General features: G+C 46.5%; 1 protein-coding gene across 2 annotated transcripts in view; it reads right to left on the bottom strand.

Annotated features, from left to right (window-relative positions):
* CACNG3 (calcium voltage-gated channel auxiliary subunit gamma 3) overlaps positions 1-22,763 on the bottom strand; it is a 64,719-nt gene extending 41,956 nt beyond the window's left edge. For both annotated transcript variants that reach the window (XM_028706497.2, XM_028706496.2), the window contains exon 1: positions 21,532-22,763. In XM_028706497.2, coding sequence (XP_028562330.2) covers positions 21,532-21,742 — 211 coding nt within the window. In that variant the 5' untranslated portion in view covers positions 21,743-22,763. The remainder of the gene's footprint in view (positions 1-21,531) is intronic.
* Between the last annotated feature and the right edge of the window lie 1,662 nt (positions 22,764-24,425).

Raw genomic sequence — 24,425 nt, forward strand, 5'->3', positions numbered from 1 at the left:
ACTCCATGGCTACCCTGCTGTCAGGGCCAACCCCCTCTTGAAATGACCATGCCGTAAGATCTGTACTCCCTTCATGCAGACCGAAAGCTTAAATAGGTGACTAAACCATGTTTCTTAAAGCTACAACAGTCTCCGTTGTGTCTCCAAAGGAACACAGAGCCTGGGTGAGTGCCTGGACCCCCATGGACTCTTGCTACTGCTCGGCAGAGAGAGGGGGAGGCACCCAGCTTTGGGAACAATATAATAACAGCCAAGTCTGATTCCAAGCTTTTGTTTTTCTACAATGATTTGAAGCAGAAATGCACAATCGAAGGGAAAAAACCACGCAAGCCGGGCCACAGCAAATGCCATTTTGGGCACAGAAGCATCAACCAGAAGACCCATTGACTCAACCATTGCTCTCAAGTGCCATGTCTTGCTACTGCCTCACAAACAGCACCATCTCACAGCGAGTGCTCATAGCTCGGGCGTGCCTCGAGGACCTTGACAAATGCGAGGGAATATAATTGTGCACTCGGCAGCCCTGCCCCCCACCATCTCTGCCTTCCACTCCCCGCTCGCAGGACTGGAACAATATGCCACTTCCCATCCACCTCCGAGCTGTTCCCATTAAATAAGTATAAACTTGGCAACAGTTTCCCATCCCTGGAATCTAGGACAGTGGGTTACGCGAGATAGTTGCTCTTGAATGAGCAGGGAAGAGAAAGAAGCCTTTGCCAGAGATGGGAGTCTAAATTCCACATGAGAGGTTTTGACCAGAGATATGCCGGCGGCAAAGGGGGTGATGTTGAAAAGATGCCTTTGTGGCCAGGGCTCACGATGACCTTGGAAAGGGTCACAGGATCATACAAAAACAGCACTTGGAATTTATTTCAAAATGAAGATTGTTCTGCCTAGAGAGCTCTGCTTTCTGTCCTGGAAGCCCTAAGGTGAGAAATGTGGAAGAGAACCATGTGGCTTTCTTCTCATTGACCTCATTGATCACAGAATCTCATTGACCAAAGAATCACAGAACTGTAAAGTTGGAAAGGACCACAAGGGTCATCTAGTCCAACCCTCTTCAATGCAGGAATCATAGCTCAAGAATCCCTGGTAGATGGCCATCCAACTTCTGTTTTAAAATGTCCAGTGAAAGAGAGATCATATTATGAGGGTGCAGTGATGGTGGTAGGAGAAATTCAGGCTGGTTCATGTTGTAATGTGAGCCTCCCTGATTCCCACTTTGGGAAAGTAGTGAACCACTCTTCAAAAGGTGCACTGGATTCTGCAATGCAGTCCTTCAACCTGAAAATGCTTGCAAAATGCACGTATAAAGGGAAAGCGATATATTAGCAAAAAGGACATTAAAAGGCAGGATACTCAGGGAAAGTGCTTGCAAAAATGGTGTCCGTTAGGCAAAATTGCATATACAAAATGCACAGTGATTTTTTCTTCTTCTGAGGACTTAAAAAATATATGAACTGATGTGAAATGTGGCAGACTCAATTTCAGAATGAGCCCAGAGGACAATCATGAGGGCAGATGCTGCAGCCTCATTGCTAATCTCTTCTCTGCTTGCTTTTTTATTTTAGCCAGCTCTGCCTGGCATGGTTAGCTTATGGGGTGACTGGCAGTGGGCAGCAGTGAGCATTGGTGCTCAGCAGAGAAGGACCAGGTTGGGCGGCTGCAGCTGCTGTTCTCTTCATTTCCTTGGGTGTGGGTGCTTGTGGGTGTGGGGATCAAAGAGACAGAGAGGTGAATTTTATCAGTTCCAGTTTCTCTCCATTTTTCATTTGTCCAGTCTTAAATTCCGTTCTCCACATTGTCACTTCAGTTTGTTATTAAAAAGATAAAAAATCTCAATGAAGATTCATAAACATTTTATGCAAATTGGTATATATTTTTGCAAAGCCATTTCCCCCTAGTAGAATGCATTTCTGTGTGTCTTTTTACTAATGCATGCATTTTCCTACATATTGCTTGAATGGCACTTAAAATTTTGGCAAAGTGTGAATTTTGAAGGGTGGTTCTGTGTTTCAGTTCATGTATTGTTTCAAAAAGTGTGAATTGGGCATGTTTACCTTTAAATGCAAACCGACTTGAATTTCTCTCTCTGCCGCTAACCAGAGGTCAGTTTGACCTGCCTCACCCCCAAACCTGGCACTAGCCCTGTGTGGGGTGCTTTTGCTGTGAGGGCTGTGTGTCTCCATCTTTGCCTATTGCAGAGGAATACTGGGTCAGTTTTTGATTATATTTTAATTTCTATGCTGTTTTTCACATGAGAAAATAGCACTCAGAACAGTGTCCAAGCACACAAAAAATATCAGTTCAAGAGGATTACAGGATAGTTTTGCCTGTAAACAATACTGGCACTAAATAATGCAAGGAAAACTCTCGAGAAACAAACAAACAAACAAACAAACAAACAAACAAACATGCTATAAACACAAACAATATGAATGATGCTTAATGCACAAACACAAAGAGAATTGAAATAGCTCAGTTGGCTAGAGCACGGTGCTGATAACGCCAGGGTTGCAGGTTCGATTCCTGTGTGGGACAGCTGTATATTCTTGCATTGCAGGGGGTTGGTCTAGCATAATGATCCTCAGGGTCCCTTCCAACTCTGCAATTCTATGATTCTATGACAAATAGCAGATTGGTATTGCCTCACCCAACTGGAAAAGAGGTGCAGTGCACTAGGTCACACCCTGACCATACATTTAAAGCACATTCAGCATTCCTTCCTTCCAAAGAATTATGGGAGCTGTAGTTTGTTCAGGGTATTGTGAACTGAAGCCTGGGGGTGGTGGTGGTGGTAAAACAACAGTTCTCCCAGGATTCTTTGGGGGAAGCCATGTGCCTTAGATATGCATTAAATGTGCTTTCAATGTATGGTGTGGATGTGGCCCAAATGTCATGCAACCACAAATGTTCAGCTCTCATGAATTATTATTTTTTTTTATAAAAAAGAGCACCTAGCAAGGAGAACAACCCCTCTGGAAAGACAAGCCCATCACAGCAAAGCTCAGACGCAGCCTCCCCCAACCAGGTGCCTGCCAGAGGTTTTCAGACGACAACTGACAGCTGCCCGAACATTCAGTTCCTCCTGCTGCGTGGACTTTTACGGCATTTTCCTTTTTGTACATCACAGAAGTTACCAATATTCCAACTCATCACTCACGCAATTTGAATGTTTCTGAACATTCCATGGCATCACGGCAGCTCAGCAAACAGCAGAGGAGGGTGGCTTAAAGGGCACAAGGAAACAACAGCTGACTTAGGCAGGAACAACTAGCTGCACCAGATGGGGGGGCACCTGGTTTGCCAGTCGTACATGTGAAAAAGATCTAGTAGAACTCCATCAGAAGGTAATGGACTCTCCTTCATTGGACAGAGGTTGGATGGTCATCTGTCGGGGATACTTTAGCTTTGATTCCTGCATTGCAGGGGTTGGACTAGATGACTCTTGGGTACCCTCCCAGTTCTATAATTCTATTGTTTCTGCACACTATTCAATATACAGCTCTATATGGCTTGGGTCCCGGCTATCTGAAGGACTGTATAGTCCTTGAGCTCCTTGGAGAAAAAGGTAGGATATAAAATGCAATAGAATAAATAGATAGCAAGTCAAACTGAGGCAGAACCCATTTCTATTCTGTACAGGTGATGACCCCCATCCCAGCTCCAGTTTGGACATGCAGCTGCTACAGGGTTGGTTTCCTTGTGAGGAGAGAGCAAAGCTTTGCATCCAGTGCTAGTTCTACTCAAAGTAGACCCATCAAAGTGACATGGCTAAAGATGATTCATTAATTTCAGGGGGTCCCCTTTGAGTGGGCATTTCCAGCTTTCTCAGGATAGCTGTCAATCTGAAAAAAATAAAAGCTAAGAGTGTTGGGTTGGGAGGACCTCAGACAAGGAGCCGGCTTAACAGTGCTAGGAAGTGACATCAGTTTCGTAGACACACACACATCTCTGCCAAAGCTAGCAGATCTACTTGGAGATACCTACCCCCGCTTCTTCAACTTCTATTCAAATACATGTGGGGGTGTTCTCAGTAGCCACCAACTGTCACTGTTCACTGAAGAAACATCTAACTATCAGAAATGATTGAGCCAGCTTGTTTTCTGCCTCTCCAAAGGGCAGGACACGAACCAATGGATTCAAATACCAAGAAAGGTGAATCTGAGTAAACCTGAGTAAACCAAAGTGTTGGTGTTGACCTTTAAAGCCCTAAACGGCCTCGGCCCAGTATACCTGAAGGAGTGTCTCCACCCCCATTGTTCTGCCCAGACACTGAGGTCCAGCGCCGAGGGCCTTCTGGCGGTTCCCTCATTGCGAGAAGCAAAGCTACAGGGAACCAGGCAGAGGGCCTTTTCGGTAGTGGCACCCGCCCTGTGAAACGCCCTCCCAGCAGATATCAAAGAGATAAACAACTACCTGACATTCAGAAGACATCTGAAGGCAGCCCTGTATAGGGAAGTTTTTAATGTGTGACATTTTAATGTATTTTAAATCTTTGTTGGAAGCCCCACAGAGTGGCTGGGAAGACCCAGCCAGATGGGCTGGGTACAAATAAATAATAATAATAATAATAATAATAATAATAATAATAATAATAATAATTACTTTCTGACAGTAAGAGCTGTCCGACAGTGTAACACAGACTCCCTCAGATGTTGATGGACTCTCCTCCTTTGGAGGTTTTTTAACAGAGGTTGGGTGGCCATCTGTCATGCGATTCCTGCATTGCAGGGTGCTGGACCAGATGACCCTGGGGGGGGTGTCCCTTCCAACTTGACCATTCCTTGCTTCTATGAAACACTTTTAGCATGCTCTAAAACAGCACACTGGCTGGGGCTGATGGGAGTTTGATTTGGTTATTTAAAAATATATCTAAGCAGTGTACAAAGAACTGAAGCAACAACAGACAACGTAAACAAAATATTACAAAAATACACAGTTACATATAAAAAAGTTACATTAATATGAAGTTATTAACCAATATCATCTCCCTTCTGACACACCTTCCCTTTCAGACTCCAGGTTCTCAGCCAGGGACCAAACAAACTCTTAACTCTTAACAAAATTCTCACAGTGAGAAGAGATCCTGGAAACAGCAGGCATCACCCTAGTCTTTCACTCTAGACTTTCTTTTTATGGGCAGGCGCAAGGTGGATGGTGCTACTTCAGGCTGCCCACAGCTTTGTCAAATTCAGCTGCACTTTCCAAACCCAGTTCCAGGTATAGCAGGTTTGTTGAGTTGTGGTCCAAACCACTTAGAGGGCACCGGGTTGGGGAATGCTGTTCTAGAACCCCCAAGTGATCACCAGTGCTTAGCAGCACTCCGTCAAGTCACACAAAGGCCACATTCACACTATGCATTTAATGTATGATTCTATGAGTATCATACATCTTTAAACAGCCATGGCTTCCACCAAAGCATAATGGGATCTGCTATTTATTTATTTAAATAGCCCTGTTTAGGGAAGTTTTTAATGACTGATGTTTTAATGTATTTTTAATCTTTTGTTGGAAGCCATCCAGAGTGGCTGGGGAAACCCAGCCAGATGGGCGGGGTATAAAGGATTAATAATAATAATAATAATAATAATAATAATAATAATGTATTAAGGGTGCTGAGAATTGTTAGAAGATTCCCCCCATTCCCCCAAGAGCTACAATTCCCAAAATTCCTTGTGAAGAGGGATTGATTGTTAAACCACTCTGGGAACTGCAGCTTTGGGAGGGGAATGGGAGGGTCTCCTAACAACTCTAAGCACTCTTAACAAACTACAGTTCCCAGAGTCCTTTGGGGGAAGCACGGCTGTTTGAAGTGGTATCATGGGGCTTGAAATGTATTAGGTGAATGTGGAGAAAATGTGGTCATAAGAACATAAGAAAACCCTGGTGGATCAGGCCAATGGCCCATCTAATCCAGCATCCTGTTCCCACAGTGGCCAAGCCTCAAAGAGAAGCCCACAAGCAGGACCCAGGCACAAGTGATCACTCCCCACCAGTGATCCCCAGTGACTGGTACTCAGAAGCATTGCTGCCTCCAACTGTGGAGGCAGAGCATACCCATCATGGCTAGTAGCCTTCAACAGCCCTCTCCTCCATGGTCCTCTTTTGAGTTGACACAACAGGATGTAACATCTGCTCCAAGAACTCTGCACTTGCAAATGCAATCTCAAAACGGAAGAGTATTGAAATTCCCTCTATACATGAATGGATCCAAAAGCTGACAGAATATGCTGAATTAGATGGTCTATCAGAAAAAATGAAGAATAAGCGAAAACAGGAATTTGTTTCAAAACGGGAGGTTATCAAAGAATATTTGAAATATAATTACAGTAGTTTAAACTCTGTTGCAGCATTTGAGGAATTTCAGTAATTGTTGCAAGTTAGACATAAGAGTTAAGATATATTAAGAAAAAGTTAAATTATGATAAAAGTGTGTATTGGCAATAAGTAATATGAAACTGAAGTAAGGAATAGACAGGAGGTCGGGTCTATAGTGTTAAGACCAACTTATGTTTTATAGTTTGTTAAGAAAATTTTGTGTTTATTGTTATTCTTGTGTGTAATTCTGTATCTGTGTTTTCCTTTTTTTGTTGTATCAATAAAAAAAGCAAAAGCAATCTCAAAACATTTGTTTGCAAAAGAAAAGAAAAGAAAAAAGGCGCTGAGATGAGTTTTGAACCCCAGGCACCTTGTACTCTCAGACTCTTTGCCACCACTCTGCACTGGCTTACTTTATTTGGAAGAAAGCCCCCCTCTTCTGTTCTGATGGAGCTTGATTCTTAAGCATTTTCCATGGCTCCAGCTTGCCTGTGGCTGCCATGCCAGAGCTAATGTCTGGCATTCTGTAGTTGCAGTCCTACATGCTCCTGAGAGCAAAGTTAGAAGTGCAAAAATAGCTGTAGAGACACGACTGACAGACACTCCCACAGTGTACCTGGCAACCCACCAATCATGAGATTGAGCACCAGCGCTGCCCCCACATTAACCATGCATGGAACACTCCAGCCGAAATGTGCAAGTCCGGCAGAAGGAGAAGGTGCAGGCTAAGTATGGGCAGAGGGTGAGAGCCCTGAAGTTGCTTATCAACAGTTATCAGTCGGGCAGGCACCCAGACCACAGTTGTTCCTATGATGGTGGAATTCATTTAAATAATTTCTATTTAAATGATAGCACTTATTCCTCAACTTGCAGCTATACATCTAGATGAGCACATGCAAATTTTATGCAAATAGGTGCCCTCCTTTTTCAGCGACACATTTCCTCTCTTTGAGCAATGTGTAAGGATAGCAAGGATGCAGGGCATCAAAGAGAGTAGACCTGAGTACCAGCCTCAAACGAGTTTCACTTATTGCATTTATATCCCACCTTTCTTTCCTACAAGGAGCTCAAGGTGGCAGACATGGTTCTCCGCCACTCCTCATTTAACCCCCCCCCCAACAACCCTGTGAGGTAGGTTGGGGTTGAGAGGCAGTGCCTGGCCCCAGGTCACCCACTGAGCTTCATAGCTGAGTAGGGGCTTGAACCCTGGTCTCCCAGCTCCTAGTCGAAACACTCTCACCACTGCATCACTGGTTCCCTTTCAGTGTCTTGCACACAATGATTTTGGGTGAAAAATAACGAGAGCGGAACTAGAATTCAGGGCTCCTCATTGAATGAGAAGGTATTTTCCATGGTGGCTCCCAGGTTATGGAATGACCACCCCTCTGAGGTGCAACCTGCATGTTTTTTGATGATGGGTTCCTCCTCCTGCATTGCTGTGCCCTGCTGTGCGGCTAACACTGGCTGCTCTGTACTTGGTTTTTTTTTTGGGGGGGAGGTGTTGTATTTTGATTGAAAATTGTGCTTGCTTGAATTGTGACATTTTCCTATCCCACCCCAGGACCATTTGGCAAGAGGTGGACTATAACTACAAATAAACAACAAATCTATGCTAAATAAAGGAGCACCACACAGCCGCACAACAGAAAGATATGCAATTAGTCTAGCCCATGATGTAGGAACAAAACAGGAAGCTGCCTTATCTTGTGTCAGCCACCTACAGCAATATTGTTCACACTGACTGGCAGAGGCTTTCCAGGGTTTCAGTCTTTCCCAGCCCTACTGAGAGATTGCAGGGATTGATGCTTGGGGCATCTTCATGCAAAGCAAGATATTCTGCTGCTGAGCTGTGGTCCTCCTTCTGCTCTCCTCAGCTCCACATGAATTATCTAGCCATACAGCTCAGTACTGAAGGACCTCAGCTGGAACAACGTATCTTCAGCCAACAAAAGCCCACAAAAGGTGTTCAGTTTGCTCCTGCAAGAGTGTGCAGCATGGCACAGGCAATCCGAGTGAGTGATGCAATGGCCAATGGCCTCCTCCTGTCAAGTACATGTGAGAGCAGTACATGTGAAAAGGATCTAGGAGTCTTGGTTGACCACAAACTTGACATGAGCCAACAGTGTGACACGGCAGCTAAAAAAGCCAATGCAACTCTGGGCTGCATCAATAGGAGTATAGCATCTAGATCAAGGGAAGTAATAGTGCCACTGTATTCTGCTCTGGTCAGACCTCACCTGGAGTACTGTGTCCAGTTCTGGGCACCACAGTTCAAGAAGGACACTGACAAACTGGAACGTGTCCAGAGGAGGGCAACCAAAATGGTCAAAGGCCTGGAAACGATGCCTTATGAGGAACGGCTAAGGGAGCTGGGCATGTTTAGCCTGGAGAAGAGGAGGTTAAGGGGTGATATGATAGCCATGTTCAAATATATAAAAGGATGTCACATAGAGGAGGGAGAAAGGTTGTTTTCTGCTGCTCCAGAGAAGCGGACATGGAGCAATGGATCCAAACTACAAGAAAGAAGATTCCACCTAAACATTAGGAAGAACTTCCTGACAGTAAGAGCTGTTTGACAGTGGAATTTGCTGCCAAGGAGTGTGGTGGAGTCTCCTTCTTTGGAGGTCTTTAAGCAGAGGCTTGACAGCCATATGTCAGGAGTGCTCTGATGGTGTTTCCTGCTTGGCAGGGGGTTGGACTCGATGGCCCTTGTGGTCTCTTCCAACTCTATGATTCTATGATTCTAAGTGCCATGCCCAATACTTTAGATGCACCTCCCTTGCATTTCAGGATAAATTCAGTTTATTGCCAGCATTTGCAGGGCATCCTCTCCAGAAGCCCTTCTAGAGAGGGTGACTGATACAGCTCTGCCGGCTGGCAACAACCATATGAGGAGAATGGAAGACTTAGAGTCTGTCCTATTTTATATTAAAACACACACAAATGCTTTTAAGAAGAGCCTGCTAGATCAGGCCAATGGCCCATCTAGTCCAGCATCCATTCTCACAGTGGCCAACCAGATGCCTCAAAGGGAACCCTTAAGCAGGACCCCAAAACAAGTGTACTCTTCCTTCCTTAGGTTTCCAGCAACTGGTATTCTGAATGTAGCCCTCTCGGCCATTGTTTTTGACAATGTTCCAGCAGCAAGACCCACAGCCAGCATGCAGATCTCCAGTTCTGCTGTGGTGGCACACCTCCTGGTCCTCCTCTCGTGTCCCATAGGGAAGACCAAGGGGGTGACTAAGAAGGGGGCAGTGCTGGAGGCACCAGCTCATTCACTTAAGAACAAAGGCAACACTGAAAACATCAAGTCTTTTATTGAATGACATCCATGGCAGAGTGAGCTCTGGCAGTGTCATAGAGTACAGCTGCTCTGGTTGCGACCCTGTCTCTCACACATTCTGGAAAGGGACAGGACTCATGCGAGAGCAGGGAAAGTAATGACCCCACAGAGGAACATCTGGCATCTCACAAGTCACCTGCTGCTGGTCTAGGCCTCTCTTGTGGCCTCTATGGCACCGGGGAGTAGAGAACACTTTTTCCTCCGTGAGTGTAAAGGGCTGCCTGGTTGCCTGTAGAGAGACATGGGGATAGTTAGTGGTAGTGATGAGCAATGAGAAGAGGCTGCAGCAGACAACTCCTGGGGAAGTGGCAGAGGAGGGGGCTCCAGCCCCCCAAGTGCTTCTAGTCAACAGAGGTTGGATGGTCATCTGCCAGGTTCCATCCATTTAGCCTCGGTTCCTGCATTACAGGGGCTTGGACTAGACGATCCTTGGAGGTCCCTCCCTACTCTACAGTTCTATGATTTCTTTTTGTTGGCAGCTGGCCTGGGGTCTGCATCCAAAGAGGGTGATGCTGTCACCAATGAAACAGCCCTCACCCAGAAGCCCCAAGGAGTGGCCCTGCCTTCATGTCCCCTGGCTCTGATCCTGCTAGGAAAAGCAGGATCCAGCAGATGGTTCGCCTACAATGGTACCAGGCTCCCCTTTGTTTGTGCCAGTGCATAGTGAAAGAACTGATCTAGATTTGGGGCCCGGCAGTCAACAGATTCCCTGTTTTTGTGCACGGGACATACTTAGCCCTTGTGGGAGATGCTGCTGCACCTTGCTGAGCCAGGGTGTGGGGTTGGTAAGCTGGAATGAGATGGGAGGAATGCAAAAGGCTCTGCTTTTTACCTGTGGTGGTCCTCTTGTCCTTGGAGTTGCCGATTCTTGAGAGTATTTATATTTGAAGTCTGGAATCGCAGCACCTGTAAAAGGTCTGAGAACACAACTGTTATCTATCTACCCTTTCTCCCCCATCCTTTTGGGGGGAAAGTTCCCGTGGCTCCTGGTTATTTTGGTTTCCTGTGCAAAGTTTTCCCTATCATCAAATGCCCCATTGCTAAAGCACCCACTCACTTAATCCTAGTTCTCCAGACATGGGGCAGAAGAGCATCTCTCCATACCATGTTCTGGTCAACTGTTTCCTCGCCAGGGCTGATGAACGCTTCTGTATAGTGACTGGCTGCAGAATGGGACTCTTCTGCATTGTGGCTTTGTGGTTAGAAAGGTTTGAACGTCCTGATGCAACAGAGTCCAGGGCTCCCATGCCTTTAATAGTTGTGTAAAAGAAGCAATTAAAGGGTCAGCAGCTCTGTTCTCTCATGTGCCTGGCCAGTCTAGTTTCAGGCAGGGGGCAGCCCTTCAAGTAGGGCTCTTCCTTCATTGACTTCGAGGGATACTCTTTACTTATGCCACCCCTTTTACAGGCACATTATGCCATCACAAGCTCTGCCCCAAGCTCTGCCCCTCCAACTGTGGAGGCAGAACATAGCCAAAATGGATACTGTAGTAGGCTTCAATAGCCCTTTCTCCTCCATGAATTTGTCCAGTCCTCCCCCACCAGTCTTGACATCATATGAGTGGGGGAGAGGGTCATCATCCACAAGCAGTGGGGGACTTGGGCTTGCAAATTTCAGTAGCGCCCTGTGCAACACAAATTCTCTTCCCCCTCCCAGCATTTCGCCTTCCATTCTAAGTCAGTGCCAAGAGTATGAAAACCAATTGCACTCCCTTAAATCTTCCTCTAGCACAATTGGGTCTCAGAGATTGATACGGTGTTCAGCTTTACTCTTACAGAGAGGCTTAGCAGTGATCCAATCCCTGCCCATTAGGCAAAACTTGGAGTATATACCTCTAGCTATCATTTAAATTTTATAGGGAAAGAAAGAAAAAGGAAGAGAAAGAAAGAAAGAAAGAAAGAAAGAAAGAAAGAAAGAAAGAAAGAAAGAGAGAGAGAGAGAGAGAGAGAGGATTTAAAACAAGAAGACTCTAAACATTTGAGAAAATGAAATGTTGCTGTGTATGCCCACCTCCCAAGAGTCAGCCTGGAACAGGAGCCCTGTGGTGCCCTCCTCTTTTTGGGTGGTGGGCCCGTTTTGTTCCCAAACTCTTTGGCACTCATTAGAGGAAGCGAGGGTGATGGAGTGTCATCAGAAATGTTCCAGGAGTTGTCAGCCTGCCTGAAAAGGCCAGAGCAATCTGGCAGTCTGCTGTGTCTTCCGCTTCTCCTCCATCTTTCAAAATGCTATAGAGAAATCTCAGATCGTGTGTCTTCAAGCAGACGCCAAACTGGCAGCCTGTTATTGACCCATTGCTGAGTTCTGTCAATATACATGAGCAAAGGGATAAGGCGCTAGTTATCGGGCAGGAGCTGTTCTTTAGCCCAGCGGGAGGCCGCCTTAATCAAAGGAGTGAGCCTGGATTCCCGCTGGCACCTTCCATGCCCCCCCCCCCAAGCCTGGATCCGTGTCAAGTTCTGGTTCATTATAGCCCAAACAGTGGATAATATTGGGCCTCTGCAAGGGCTTTTCCTGGGGTGCCTGAGGCTGGTTAAGTGCTTCGCTGGTGGCAGGTGATCCTTCCTGCTGTTTTCAAGATTTGGTTTTACTGTACAACATTTTGAGCGTGTGATTAGAAGGGTATTGTGCAAATCAATCAAAAATAAAAGCGATAATAATTTCATGGCGGAAGCCCAAAGCGAAAGGGTTTCCCCCCTGGAACTTTAGCTTGGGGCTGGGGAGATGCCAGAGGAAAATTGAGCGACGGAAGGGCTGGTATATACGGCTAGGACCTCTGACAACCACATTCCTATAGACCCACATCACTCCAACCAGAGAGTTGAATGTGCACCTGTGGTATCCTCCAGGGACAGGGATCCCTCTTCAGGCCAAGGGCCGCATTGCCTTCTGAGCAACTTTCCAAGGGCCAGATGCCTGTGGTAGGTGGAGCCAGAAGGGAAAGGGGGCAGAACAATGAATGAGCATTTTACCTTTGTACAATGGGCTAGTTTCGACACACACTGACCCACCACACTCTATCTTCCATCCAGACAAGGAAGAGTTCAAGGACACATCAGAACTAGGCAAAGCCACTCGTGGCCAGCAAAAGCTGTGCCTTAAGGAGAGTTCTGATGGCCAGATAGAGAGACGTGGGGGGCCGCATTTGCACCTTGAGTCATGAGGTTCCCAGGCCCTGTGGGTGGCCACAAAATGCCTGCACATGCAGAATTCTCCATTCACTTCAGTGGATGATGTGCAGCAGACTCCATGTGCAGGGCTGTAGCCAGAAATATTCAGCTATGATGGTGCTATGATGGAAATGTCACCATTCTTGTTTATTATATATTGCAGAATGAAATAAAAACATTTAAAAATAAAACAGAATGTGAAACTGCACATGCTCAGAGTATTTCTTTTATAAATATCGGGGTTGACAAACTCTTCTCTCTAACGTATCAGGAATGTAAAGGCAATCGATCTGTTAGTGTGGCCACAGCTACACTTTGGAACTCCCTGCCTATTGATATGAGGCAGGTACTCTTTCTGGAGCCTGCTAAAAGCATTTTTGTTTAGACAAGCCTACCCAGATGCTTATAAAGCTGGTGTGAATTTTAATCTGTTTTTTTAACTTTTCATAATTTTAATTATTTTTGCTAATTTTTTTTATTGATAATTTTATTGTTTTATCTTTTTTGTAAACTGCTTTGAAGTTTCCTTCCCCAACCAAGCATACTTATTATACTAAACTAGATAAAAACATGCAATGTAAAACGAAATGCAAAAACATGGAATGACATGGCAGGGGACGGGGAAGGGTGTAATGTAGTCATACCCCATAGAAAGCGGGCCTCCTGCAAGACAATTAAGTCTAGAATTATGTAGCCACAACTCTGGATGGCTGAAAGCTCCCTGTCCCATGGGGGGGGGGAATCAATGTGAAATAAATTTATTTCAATATATGTTATATTCAGAATATTGTATTGCTGGTATATGCCGTCTGGGGAAAATAGTAAATATATCTTAATGCCAAGGACACAGGTTGGAAGTGTGGGCAATGCCTGCATGCTACATCTGGGAAAAATTAGTAGACTTTTTTTTTTGGGGGGGGTCATAATCCATATAAATACTATAACTGGATATACTTTGCAGTAAGATCCTCTACAAATTCTATTAGATTTTAAAATAAAATGAAAACCAATGCCTAGGAAGAAATGTGAGACCAGCACTTAAATATCTAATAACTACTAAATGGTGCTCACCTGGTATATCTGCAGAACAAGAGAGGGTTTATTAAGATGGGGCTGATAGCTAAAAGAGAGCTAGTGTGGTGGTATGGCTAGAGTGCTGGACTAAGAGCTTGGAGAGTCCAGGGTTCAAATCCCCCCCATTCATTCATGGAGCTCACTGGGTGATCTTGGGGGCCAAACACTGCCTCTCAGCCTAACCTGCCTCATAGCATTGTTCTGCAAATTAAATGAGGCAGGAGAGATCTAGGTATGCCACCTTAAGGTCATCAGAGGAAGAAAAGGTGGGATACAAATGCATCAATCAATCAATCAATCAATCAATCAATCAATCAATGCATAATCAATCTCCCATCAGCCACAGCCAGAGAGCGATGCTCCCATCAGACCCAGGATTCTACAGACCAACCTGACTATGCCAGATGGGAGTTGTAGTCCAAAAGATCTGGAGGATACCAAGTTGGGGAAGGCTGCTGACTCCATTGCATACAAATAGCTTCCCAAAAATCACATATTGGAAAATTCCATTCCTTTTGATGTTGCCACATCCACCCCCCCTTGATTTGCTTTCATATAAATCCCTCCCTACTCTCTCACTCAGTAATTCAGACAAAAGAATGAATCAAAAGCGATCTGAAGGAGTGCATCTGAAACAGGCTTCCTCAACCTCAGCACTCCAGATGTTTTGAGACTACAATTCCCATCATCCCTGACCACTGGTCCTGCTAGCTAGGGCTCATGGGAGTTGTACGCCAAAAGCATCTGGAGGGCCGAGGTTGAGGAAGCCTGATCTGAAGCTTCAAACTGATATATAACACTGAATCTGCAAACAATTCAAAATGTACCATTGGCCAAAATATGTGGTGATCCCCTCCCCCCAAATGAAAGTCACCAATATTTTTCCATGAAGAGATTTTAGACAGCATGTTTCAATAAAACTCACAGCATCCACTTTCCTCCCTACAGTGGTACCTCGGGTTACAAACATCTCAGGTTACAGTTTGGGTTACAGACTCAGCTAACCTGGAAGTAGTACCTCAGGTTAAGAACTTTACCTCAGAATGAGAACAGAAACTGTGCGGCGGTGGTGGAGGTGCAGTGGCCATGGGAGACCCCATCAGCTAAAGTGGTACCTCAGGTTAAGAATGGTTTCAGGTTAAGAACGGACCTCCGGAATGAATTAAGTATGTAACCAGAGATACCACTGTATATATTTTGGACAGAATCCGAACTATATTGTTTTTTCAAAGAACGCCAAGGATAATTCTTGCATCCAGATGCATTTCCATGAGGTGGCTATATAAATTCATAATGAATAACATGACAAATACATACTGAAGCTTATTTGAGCTTAGTTTAATGTTTCATTGAAATAATCGGAATAACTGAACTATTTGACCCAATGAACGCAAAACTGCAGTGCTTGATAACAGAGTTAAAAAGCTGAGTGAACTGTTGTAATATTTCAATTATTTTTTAAAATACAAAAAAAGGTCTTTCTGCAATGATATAAAAACTGGTTCAGTTTTTTAAAAACCACACTTTCTACACACCAATAGAAGTCTATATCCCTGCAATAGAGTAAAAGAGCACAGCGCTGATCTAGTCAGGGTTAAGCTCTTTGAAACCCCACAGTGGAAGAATTAAGCCTTTTTCTGAGCATGATAAGGATCCTATCTGTGATGGTCCCTGGCTTGTGGAAAGCCCTCCCCTCAGAGGTATGTCTGACATGGACTCTTTCTTTTTATTCCAGCTCCAGGCAAAACCTCATTTCTTTGCTGAGGCATTTGGGGACATCCATTTTAATCCATATTATTGTTGGAGTTCTGAAGCATAATCTGTTGTTCTTAAGGATCTGTAGCTGTAAGAACTTGGGGTCATAGGAAGCTGCATTCCTATGGCCCAAAGAGCTCAGTACTGTTGACAGTGATGGGCAGCAGCAGTTAGCGGGTTTCAGGCAGGGTTAAAATAGAATAGCTACCAGTCTATTGGTATTGAATTTTCCAAGCATTAGGAACATTGGAAGTTGCCTTATCCTGAGTCAGACCATTTGGTCCATTGAGCTCAGTATTGTCTACACTGACTGGCAGCATCTCTCCAGGCAGGGTGCTGCTCTCTTTCATTCAGGGCGTCTCTTTCAGATCCAACTGGCGATATCAGGGATTGAAAGTTGGACACAGTGCATGTAAATCAGATACTTTGCCACTGAACGACGTTCCTTTGCATTGAAGGCACTTTAGAACATGCAATCCGCCCCCCCCGGGGTGTGTGTGTGTGTGTGTGTGTGTGTGTGTGTGTGTGTAATACTAGCTTAACCACAGGCTTGACAGCAGTAGCCCCACCATGGTGTGTGTGGTAACAACATTTTCACATGCATCTTATTCCTACTCAGTCCTCCACCTCAATCCCTTAATTAAACTGCAATGACAGGGCTCCTCCACACTGGGATGGTTGGGGGGGGGGTCATATGCTCCTCAATTGCCTCATTTGCTCCTCATGATGTACAGGTAACTTCTCCTGGTCATTCTGGCTGGCTTCCAAGTGCAGGTGAATTTTCTGCTGGACATGCAAATAGTTTGTGATGTTCATCTGAACGGTTGATGGGAGTAGAGGAGCAACATGGAGCTTTTATTTTATTTTATTTTATTTTTTTGTGTCTAGCAGCTGGGGAGCTTGTGAAATAATTAGTGAGCTTGGGCAGGTAGGTATAGAGTGCTTTTCTTTCAATGCAAAAGCATAACTATGCCCCTCTCATAGGATTGGTTACTAGATCGGTGGGTGCTGACTCTTTGAGCGCCAACATTTAGAGCACTAGGAGTCGGACACTGGATGTAACACATTTTAAAATCCAGAAATGTGGATACTGCAGACACGGGCATCTTCAACAAAGGAAGTCTCTCTCTCTCTCTCTCTCTCTCTCTCTCTCTCTCTCTCTCTCTGTGTGTGTGTGTGTGTGTGTGTACCTTTCTCCCTCTCTCAGTGTTATTAATGCTCATGGTACTCAGGGAAATCGTGATGATCAGAGTTCCTGACGTGGGAGTAATATTGAACGAAAAAGACCAAAGTTCAATCTAGTCCAACATTCATCCAAGCAGAAGCTTCTGAGAAACCTGAAAGTAACACATGGACACAATGCTTGTTTCCAGCACCTGAGGTTCACAGGTAGACACCTTCTGTTCATGGAAGCTCCATTTAGTCGTCATAACTCATTACTGCCTGCAGCACGGGCAAGGGCTACAAATCCCATTCTCTCTGACAACTGGCCACATTAGCTGGTGTCTAGCAGCTGGGGAGTTCAGCAACACCTGGAGGGCCGTAGGGTTCACTATCCCTGTTCTCTGCACCTCTTTTGAAACACTATTAAAGGCCATCTGGAACAGCGAGCTAGCTAGCACTGGGATTTTATACTTGAGAACACACTCAGATGATTTCTTAGAGAAACCCCTGATTGCCATGTGCTTCTCGTTTTCAGCAGGAGCATCTCAGTACTTCAGGTATCCTTGGCTTCAAGAACCAGACCCAATGGACTCTCCTACCAGCTACGTACTTGACCCGTTCATGGGAAGCTCAGTTGGGAAAGGAGGGGGCAAATTGTCCCCTCCCTCTCCCTTTAGACAGTTTTGCTGCTCAAATTTTGCTGGAGGAAACTGCGGCTCTTCGCGCACCACACCAGCCAGCAGATCACAAAGCAAACTCCCAGGCAAAGGGCAAGTGGGTGCCTGCAGCTTCTCATGACAAGAAGCCGGCCTTCTTCAACAATGCTGGGTTGTCAACAACTGGCCATTGATTGGATTGTAAGGGCAAGGGAGAAAAGGAGGCCTGGCTTGCTCTTGTGCCTTTAACAGGCACTGGGTCTGCAGGACTTGGCAGATGAGGCTGCTCACATCCGTTACAGGCAGAGCTACAGAGGCTGCTTCAAAAGTTGGCAACTCTATTGCATTGTTTGAAGCCTCAGTGCTTTTGTAGTGGGGCATGGAGGGAGGATAAATTTGATTCTGCTCTGTTTAGATGTTGGAAGAAATATTAATCCGCACTCTCTAGCTTGAGCCTCAAAGTGCCTCCCATTTTAGGTAGGAATTAAACATGGAAGAGCAGCTACCTCTTTCAGGAATGACCTTGAGCTTCCCGACACCTGTTTGAGTTTGGTTATCTTTTGCATGCTCCCATGGAGAAAAGTAAAATCATCATCATAATATTTACTGTTAATTTACATAAACATTGAAGGTGTTCACAGCACTCCACAAACAGCAGCTCAGCAATCCTTACAACTACCCTGAAAGGTAGTCTGATATTATCATCATCCCTATATTGCACCAAGAATGGGCAGGTTGAGGGTTGCCTAAGGCAGCCACTCTCAGCTTTGTTTCCCATCCACCTCTGTGTTTTGGATAATTCCCACCAGTCTCATGCAGCACAGCCCAAAGTCAAGGCTGATGAGCGTTGTCGCTCAAACCATTTCATTACTTTTATTTATTTATTTACTGCATTTCTATCCCACCTTTTCCTCCAAGGAGTTCAGTGTAGTTTTCCTCCCCCCCCCCATTTTATGCCCACAACAACCCTGTGGGGTTGGTGAGTCTGAGAAATAGTGAATGGCCCAAGGTCATCCAGTGAGCTTCATGGCTTAGTGGGGTTTCGAACACTGGTCTCTCCCAGGCCCTAGTCCAACACTCTAATCTGCCTGTCAACATCTGACTTAATGACACCTAGCAAGCTCTTGCCTGAGTTGAGATTCGAAATAAAGCCCCCTACACACACATAGTACCATTTGCAACATAGGGATGGCGTCTGTATCCCATTCCTGTAAATCGAATATTCCAAACTACATAAGCGTGAGAGGAAAGGGAAAAGAGAAATTGCCTCTCAGTCTTTCTACTCAGATCTCTGAGCATCACATTCGAAGCAGACAGATCCTTCCATTGATCAACGGAGCCAGATAATTTCCCAGTCCAGAGATGCATAACAAGGAGGCTAATGAAGCACTGGGCAGCTAGAAAGCCATTCACAGCCAGGTGTTAAATTGACACAGCATTTGATGGCAACAGAAGCAACCACTGCAACCAGAAGAAAGTTACTGCCCAACATGCCTGTTGGAGCCTCTCTTAAGCTCCAAGGCACTTACGTTGTGACGCAGGCCCAAGTGATGCCTCCCCATAATTTTCTGTCTCTAGGAAAATGGGACGTCATCAACACCACCCTCCCTTCACCCTAAAGTCACTGAGCTGGTTGCAACAGTTAAAGCAGTTTAAAACAACTTGCAACAACAGAAATAAGGTGCGTCCTGAATATATCTACCTCCTAGATACGTACTACTGCTAAAACCAAATCTTGGAGCAGCAGTTACCATCAAGAGCAAGAGAATTAGCCTTGCTGGTGAGTACTGTGGATGCCAAAGACTCGGGTATTTGGGACTCTTGAGTGATGAGCATGAGGGCTTGTCTCAATTTCTCTCCCCTGAGAGCAATTTGGATGCCGTGTGAATGTGCTCAGCTTGGTCCAGTGTAAGGAATTGAGACTGAGATTATATAGTCACCTTGTGTGTCTTTTTGAGACAAAAAGTGGGAGTTTTTGGGGGGCGGGGCAAATTGTCTAAATAAATAAACATTGGACCAACTAATGTTTGTGACTCCATCCTTTCCTCTTTTATCCCCCCCCCCTGGACATTTTGGGTTGCAGAAGAATTCTGTCTTTCTTAAGTCCTTGGTTTACAGAATGACCATCAGTTGCTCCAGGAAAAAGGAGTGTGCCTTGTTTCATGTTCTGGCATAGAGGTGAGAAGGATGGTTAAACTCCCACCACCCCTCCACCCTTCACTCTCATGACCTTCCTTATCCTGACTACCCATTGACCTTGGACTGAGCTGCCTGCCTCTTTCTCATAGACATCAGACAGCCTGTCCCTTCAATGGACCTCTTCACATGGCCCACCTGGAGCAATGATCAGCTGCAAAAGGTGAACTGAAGCTTCTACAGAAAGATACGAGGAAGGCTGAGCCAAGACTATGTATAAGCTAGAGTAGGTTTTCTGGATGGGGGATACACAGGGAGAAGGCATTGACAGGGGACTGTGGGCAGTGAGAACACCCTCTCCCCACATCGCTTCATGCAGCAGTTGCCAAAGAGTGGGATCTTTGCATTTATCCACCTACACAAGCTGGGGGGGGGGGGGAGCGGTTAAAGACTAGTGGGCAGAGACATGGAACACTTCCCTGATGACTCACTGAAGCTCCTGATAACAGGCAGCTTGAGAGATAAATTTGGCTTCCTTTTTGGCCCAGCTCTCTGGAAGTTTGAGGACCACCAGGCTAATGGACCACATCAGCATTCTCTTGCAACAGTGTGTAAAGACAGAGAAAGACTCCAAACCTCTGTGGCTTGAAACAGAGAGAAGGGTGGGGTGGGGGTGGGGATTAGCTCATTTTTAAAAACCTGCAGCTGTGCTAGTCTACTTAGTCTTGCTTGTGGGGAATGGTGGTGGTGGGGAACATAATGTAGCTCCTGGGATTATTTACGTATGCGGCTTAAATCACTTTCTCTCGTAACATACAGATAACTATTGTGACAACAGGAGAAACTGAGTGTGAGGGAGACCAAGGAAGGAAGGAAGGAAGGAAGGAAGGAAGGAAGGAAGGAAGGAAGGAAGGAAGGAAGGAAGGTGTAAAGTGTTCTTGTCATATTGTAGAAGTCCCTTTGTAGCCCCCCAGATTCACACCATAATCTTAATGAAGGTGACATTCAATAACACAAAGGGAGAAACCCAGAATCCAAGTGCTCCTTCGGATGCTGGTATTTGTCATTGCCTAATAACACTCCTTCAATGCCCACACCATCTCCACAGCCAAGGAGGGTTAACTAAGACACCACAACACTAAAAACAAAACAAAAAAACCTTGACTTGTTCAATGGTCATTTGGTTCATGATCAGTTTCCCAAGGAACCTTTTGTTAAATGCACACACACACACACACACACACACACACACACACACACACACACCTCTGCAACAAGTGAGCCCTGGTCAGAGAAAACAGTCACCCCAGCCTACCCTGCGGCACAAATTCTAGTCCCATCTTTGCAGGAGTCAAAGCATGCATGAAAATATATTCTTCCTACTCTCTCAATGGGCAGGGCTTGGCTTTGCCATTACCTGACCATCTAATGCTTGCCTGTCTTCCTGGCATGGATTGCAACATATAGACATGTAATAATGGAACAGGACACCGTAAGAGCATCACAAGAGCCCTGCATCTGGATCCACCTATCCTAATATCTTCTTCTCACACAGTAGTCAACCAAATGTCCCAGTCTGAAGCCCACAAGTGTGCAACAGCCCTTTCCCACCTCGCTGTTGTGTCCTGAGACCCACACTGCAATGTTTAGCCAAAAAGAAGTCAGAGCAGAGTCCAAAGCTAGAAGCAGACCCAGGCAAAGGCTTGAGACTCTAAGGGCCCAAAGGGAAGTTCTAGTGCTGTGGGTTCTCTCTGCATCTCTCAGGCAAAGCCAAACTTTCCCCATGGAAGCAACACCACTTCCCCTGACTGTGCTACAACATTAGTCCCAGCAGTCCTCCCTTCACCCCATCCCAGCTCACTTCCAAAAGACGAGGAGAGCCCAGAGCTGGCAACAAAGAGTTGGGTTTCAATACCTTCCAAGCAGCAGGTCCTCCACAAGCCCGAGTGGGTCATGACTTCTTCGTTTTTCCTGCTGGTGTCATTGTCGTTTGTGGACTTAGTCCTGCACACCCCCCTGGAGTACAGCCAATAGTCTGTGCCCACCGCGATGGTCATGAGGCTGAACGCTGCAAAGGCTCCCAGGGTGGTGATCAGCATCTGGATACCTCTGTCACACATCCTCATAATGATGCATGGTATCGTGGGCAGCCAACCGGAGGGGAAGGCAAGGCAGAGGGAGAAAGAAGGCAAAGGTGTCGCTCACACTCCCCTGGAGCTAGGGGGCCGGAGGCATGCAGGGGGAAGGGCTGCCCCTTCTCTACAGGAACCGGGCTCTCCACACCAGAGGAGGGGGACCCCGTGGGCTCCTCAGGTGCTGGTCTTCTGCGTTTCGAGGGATCTCCTCCCTGCCCCTCTTGGATGGAGCATGAGGCTGAGATCCAGCCAGGCGCCTGCTGCTCATCCCCGATCCAGACCCCGCACGCCGGGCTCAGAGGCGTGCGGCTTGTCCTTCGTTCAGCCTGGGAGAGCCAGACGCCTGTCACAAGAGCAAATAAATAAATAAATAAATAAAAAATTCCAAAGAGCTCGAGATCAACACGGTGTGTGTCTGCGTGTGTGTGCTAGAGAGAGGAAGAGGTGGGAGAGAAGATGCGGGTGGAATAGACAGAAATAGGTGCTTTAAAAGCAGCTGGGTGGAAATATCCCCCACGACTGGCGATGGAGAGAAGAGGAGATCGCCCCAAGCCCCCTCCCCGTCTCTGAAGCGACAAGCAAAGGCGGCGGCGGCGGCGAAAACTGCCAGAGGTGCGGAGCCCGCGACTGGAAAGGGAAGTCACTCCCGGGTCCCCTGTGGTGCTGAGCAGGCCCGCCCCCAGCTCGGCGCTGGAGGGATGGATTCCCCGCAGCCAAGCAGCGGGGTGGGTGGGCTCCTTGGGCTGGAGAGGGCCGCTCCCTTCCCGCTGCTGCTGCCGCCGCCCGCTCGGGCGCCGCGGTGCTGAAGCGGACAGCTCCCCGCGCGCCTGCCCGTGCCCTGGAGTGTGGTGGTGCTGAAGTGGACAGCTCCCGCGATTCTAGACTCCGGCTCCCTGTGATGTAAGGAGGCGCCTCCCACTCGCCTCCGGCGCTCTCCAGGAGGGATTCTGCTGGAACTTTTTGGTGAAGGAGGTGGAGGAGGAGGAGGATGGCTGCTCCCATCAGCAGGCGAGGCGCTTCCCTGCTGCTGCTGCTGTTGCTGCCGCTGCCGCTGCCGCCGCCGCCGCCTGCAGCTGAGCTTTGACACTCGGACTGGTGAGCAGCTGCTTGTCCCATCTGCCCATGTCCCTCCCAAAATACTGGAAGCGAGTGATGCAGAGATCGCACAGCTGCCTGGAAGGAAGAACCGAGCCGAGGAGAAGGTAGAAAAGTGGCTGATTACATGCGAGTTCGAGGCGGGGGGGTTTGGCTTTCCAGGGAACTCAATTCCCTCCCCCTCCCTCAGGCACACAAGCAAGGCACACGAGGTATGCACACGCAGGCATGTGCACGCACAAACACACACTTCTCTCCTATAACACCCACAAAAACTTTCCCACAGGTTTATCAAGATGCTGTGGGGAAGGACCATAGCTCAGGGATAGAACAACTACTTTGCATACAATAGTTTCCAGGTTCAACAACCAGCATCTTCAGGTAGGGCTGGGATAGACCCCTAGCTAAAATGCTGCAGAGCTGCTGCCCATCAGTGCAGGTAATATAGAGCTAGATAGACCAATGGGCTGACGTTGTATAAGGCAGCTCCCTATGTTCCTTCCTATGGTTCCTAGCTCAGTGGAAATGCATCTGCTTTGCATGCAGAAGGTCCCAGGTTTAAGACCCTGCATCTCCTGGTAAGACTAGAGGAGAACATGGTCTGGAGCCTCAGACAACTGATGCCTGTCAGTGTAGAAAATACTTACTGGTTTCATCTGGTATAAGGAAGCTTCCTGTGTTCCTGTACCATCTCACTACTTTTGACTAAAGGAAAATCAAAGTGCTAGTTGACTAGCAAAGTTGCTTGGAGCCCTTTGTTTCCCTGTGAGATCTTAAAGACCAACGATCTTATTATGGCACAAGCTTTTGTGGATTAGAGTCCACTTCATTAAATGTGTGAAAGGCCCTCCTAAATAAGCATATACTGTAGATAGATAAATATAGAGTTTCCCCCACAGAGAGGAATGGATGGAGCAAAGTGATGTCACCGGGAAATGAAATGCGTATTCATTTATTGCACTTACACCCCACATTTTTCTACAAGGAACTCACAAAGTGGCCTACACGGTTCTCCTCCTCCGACCCAAAGTCACCTAGCGAGCTTCATGGCCGAGTGAAGATTTGAACCCTCGTCTCCCAGGTCCTGGTATGACATTCTAACCACCACACCACATCGACTCTCCAGACAGCCCGTAAGGATTCAAAATAGTTAAGGTGACCATATACAAGGTTGGAGATGCCTGTTATCCCCCAAATTGAGGTAATTATAGGTAAGTATAAAGTGACAGAGTTTGATGGCTAGTTATGCTGGAGCACCAGATCTGTGGCACTACCATAGAGGTTGACATGGCTTCACAGTCTGCTAACTTTTTCATGGCTAGCTTGGAACTACCATTTGCTTTCTCAGTTCCTGTCCCCCATCCTTATCATTTGGACACAGTGCTTATGCTGTTCCACCAGAACTTCCACCTCACCATCCACCTGAGCCTAGACCCATCTAGGTGGCAGCCTCACTTTCTGAACATGACTGTGCAATGACATTGTTGTTGTTGTTTAGTCGTTTAGTCGTGTCCGACTCTTCGTGACCCCATGGACCAGAGCACGCCAGGCACCTCTGTCCTCCACTACCTCCCGCAGT

The sequence above is a fragment of the Podarcis muralis genome, chromosome 14 (assembly GCF_964188315.1).
Source record: "Podarcis muralis chromosome 14, rPodMur119.hap1.1, whole genome shotgun sequence".
Classification (NCBI taxonomy): Eukaryota; Metazoa; Chordata; class Lepidosauria; order Squamata; family Lacertidae; genus Podarcis; species Podarcis muralis.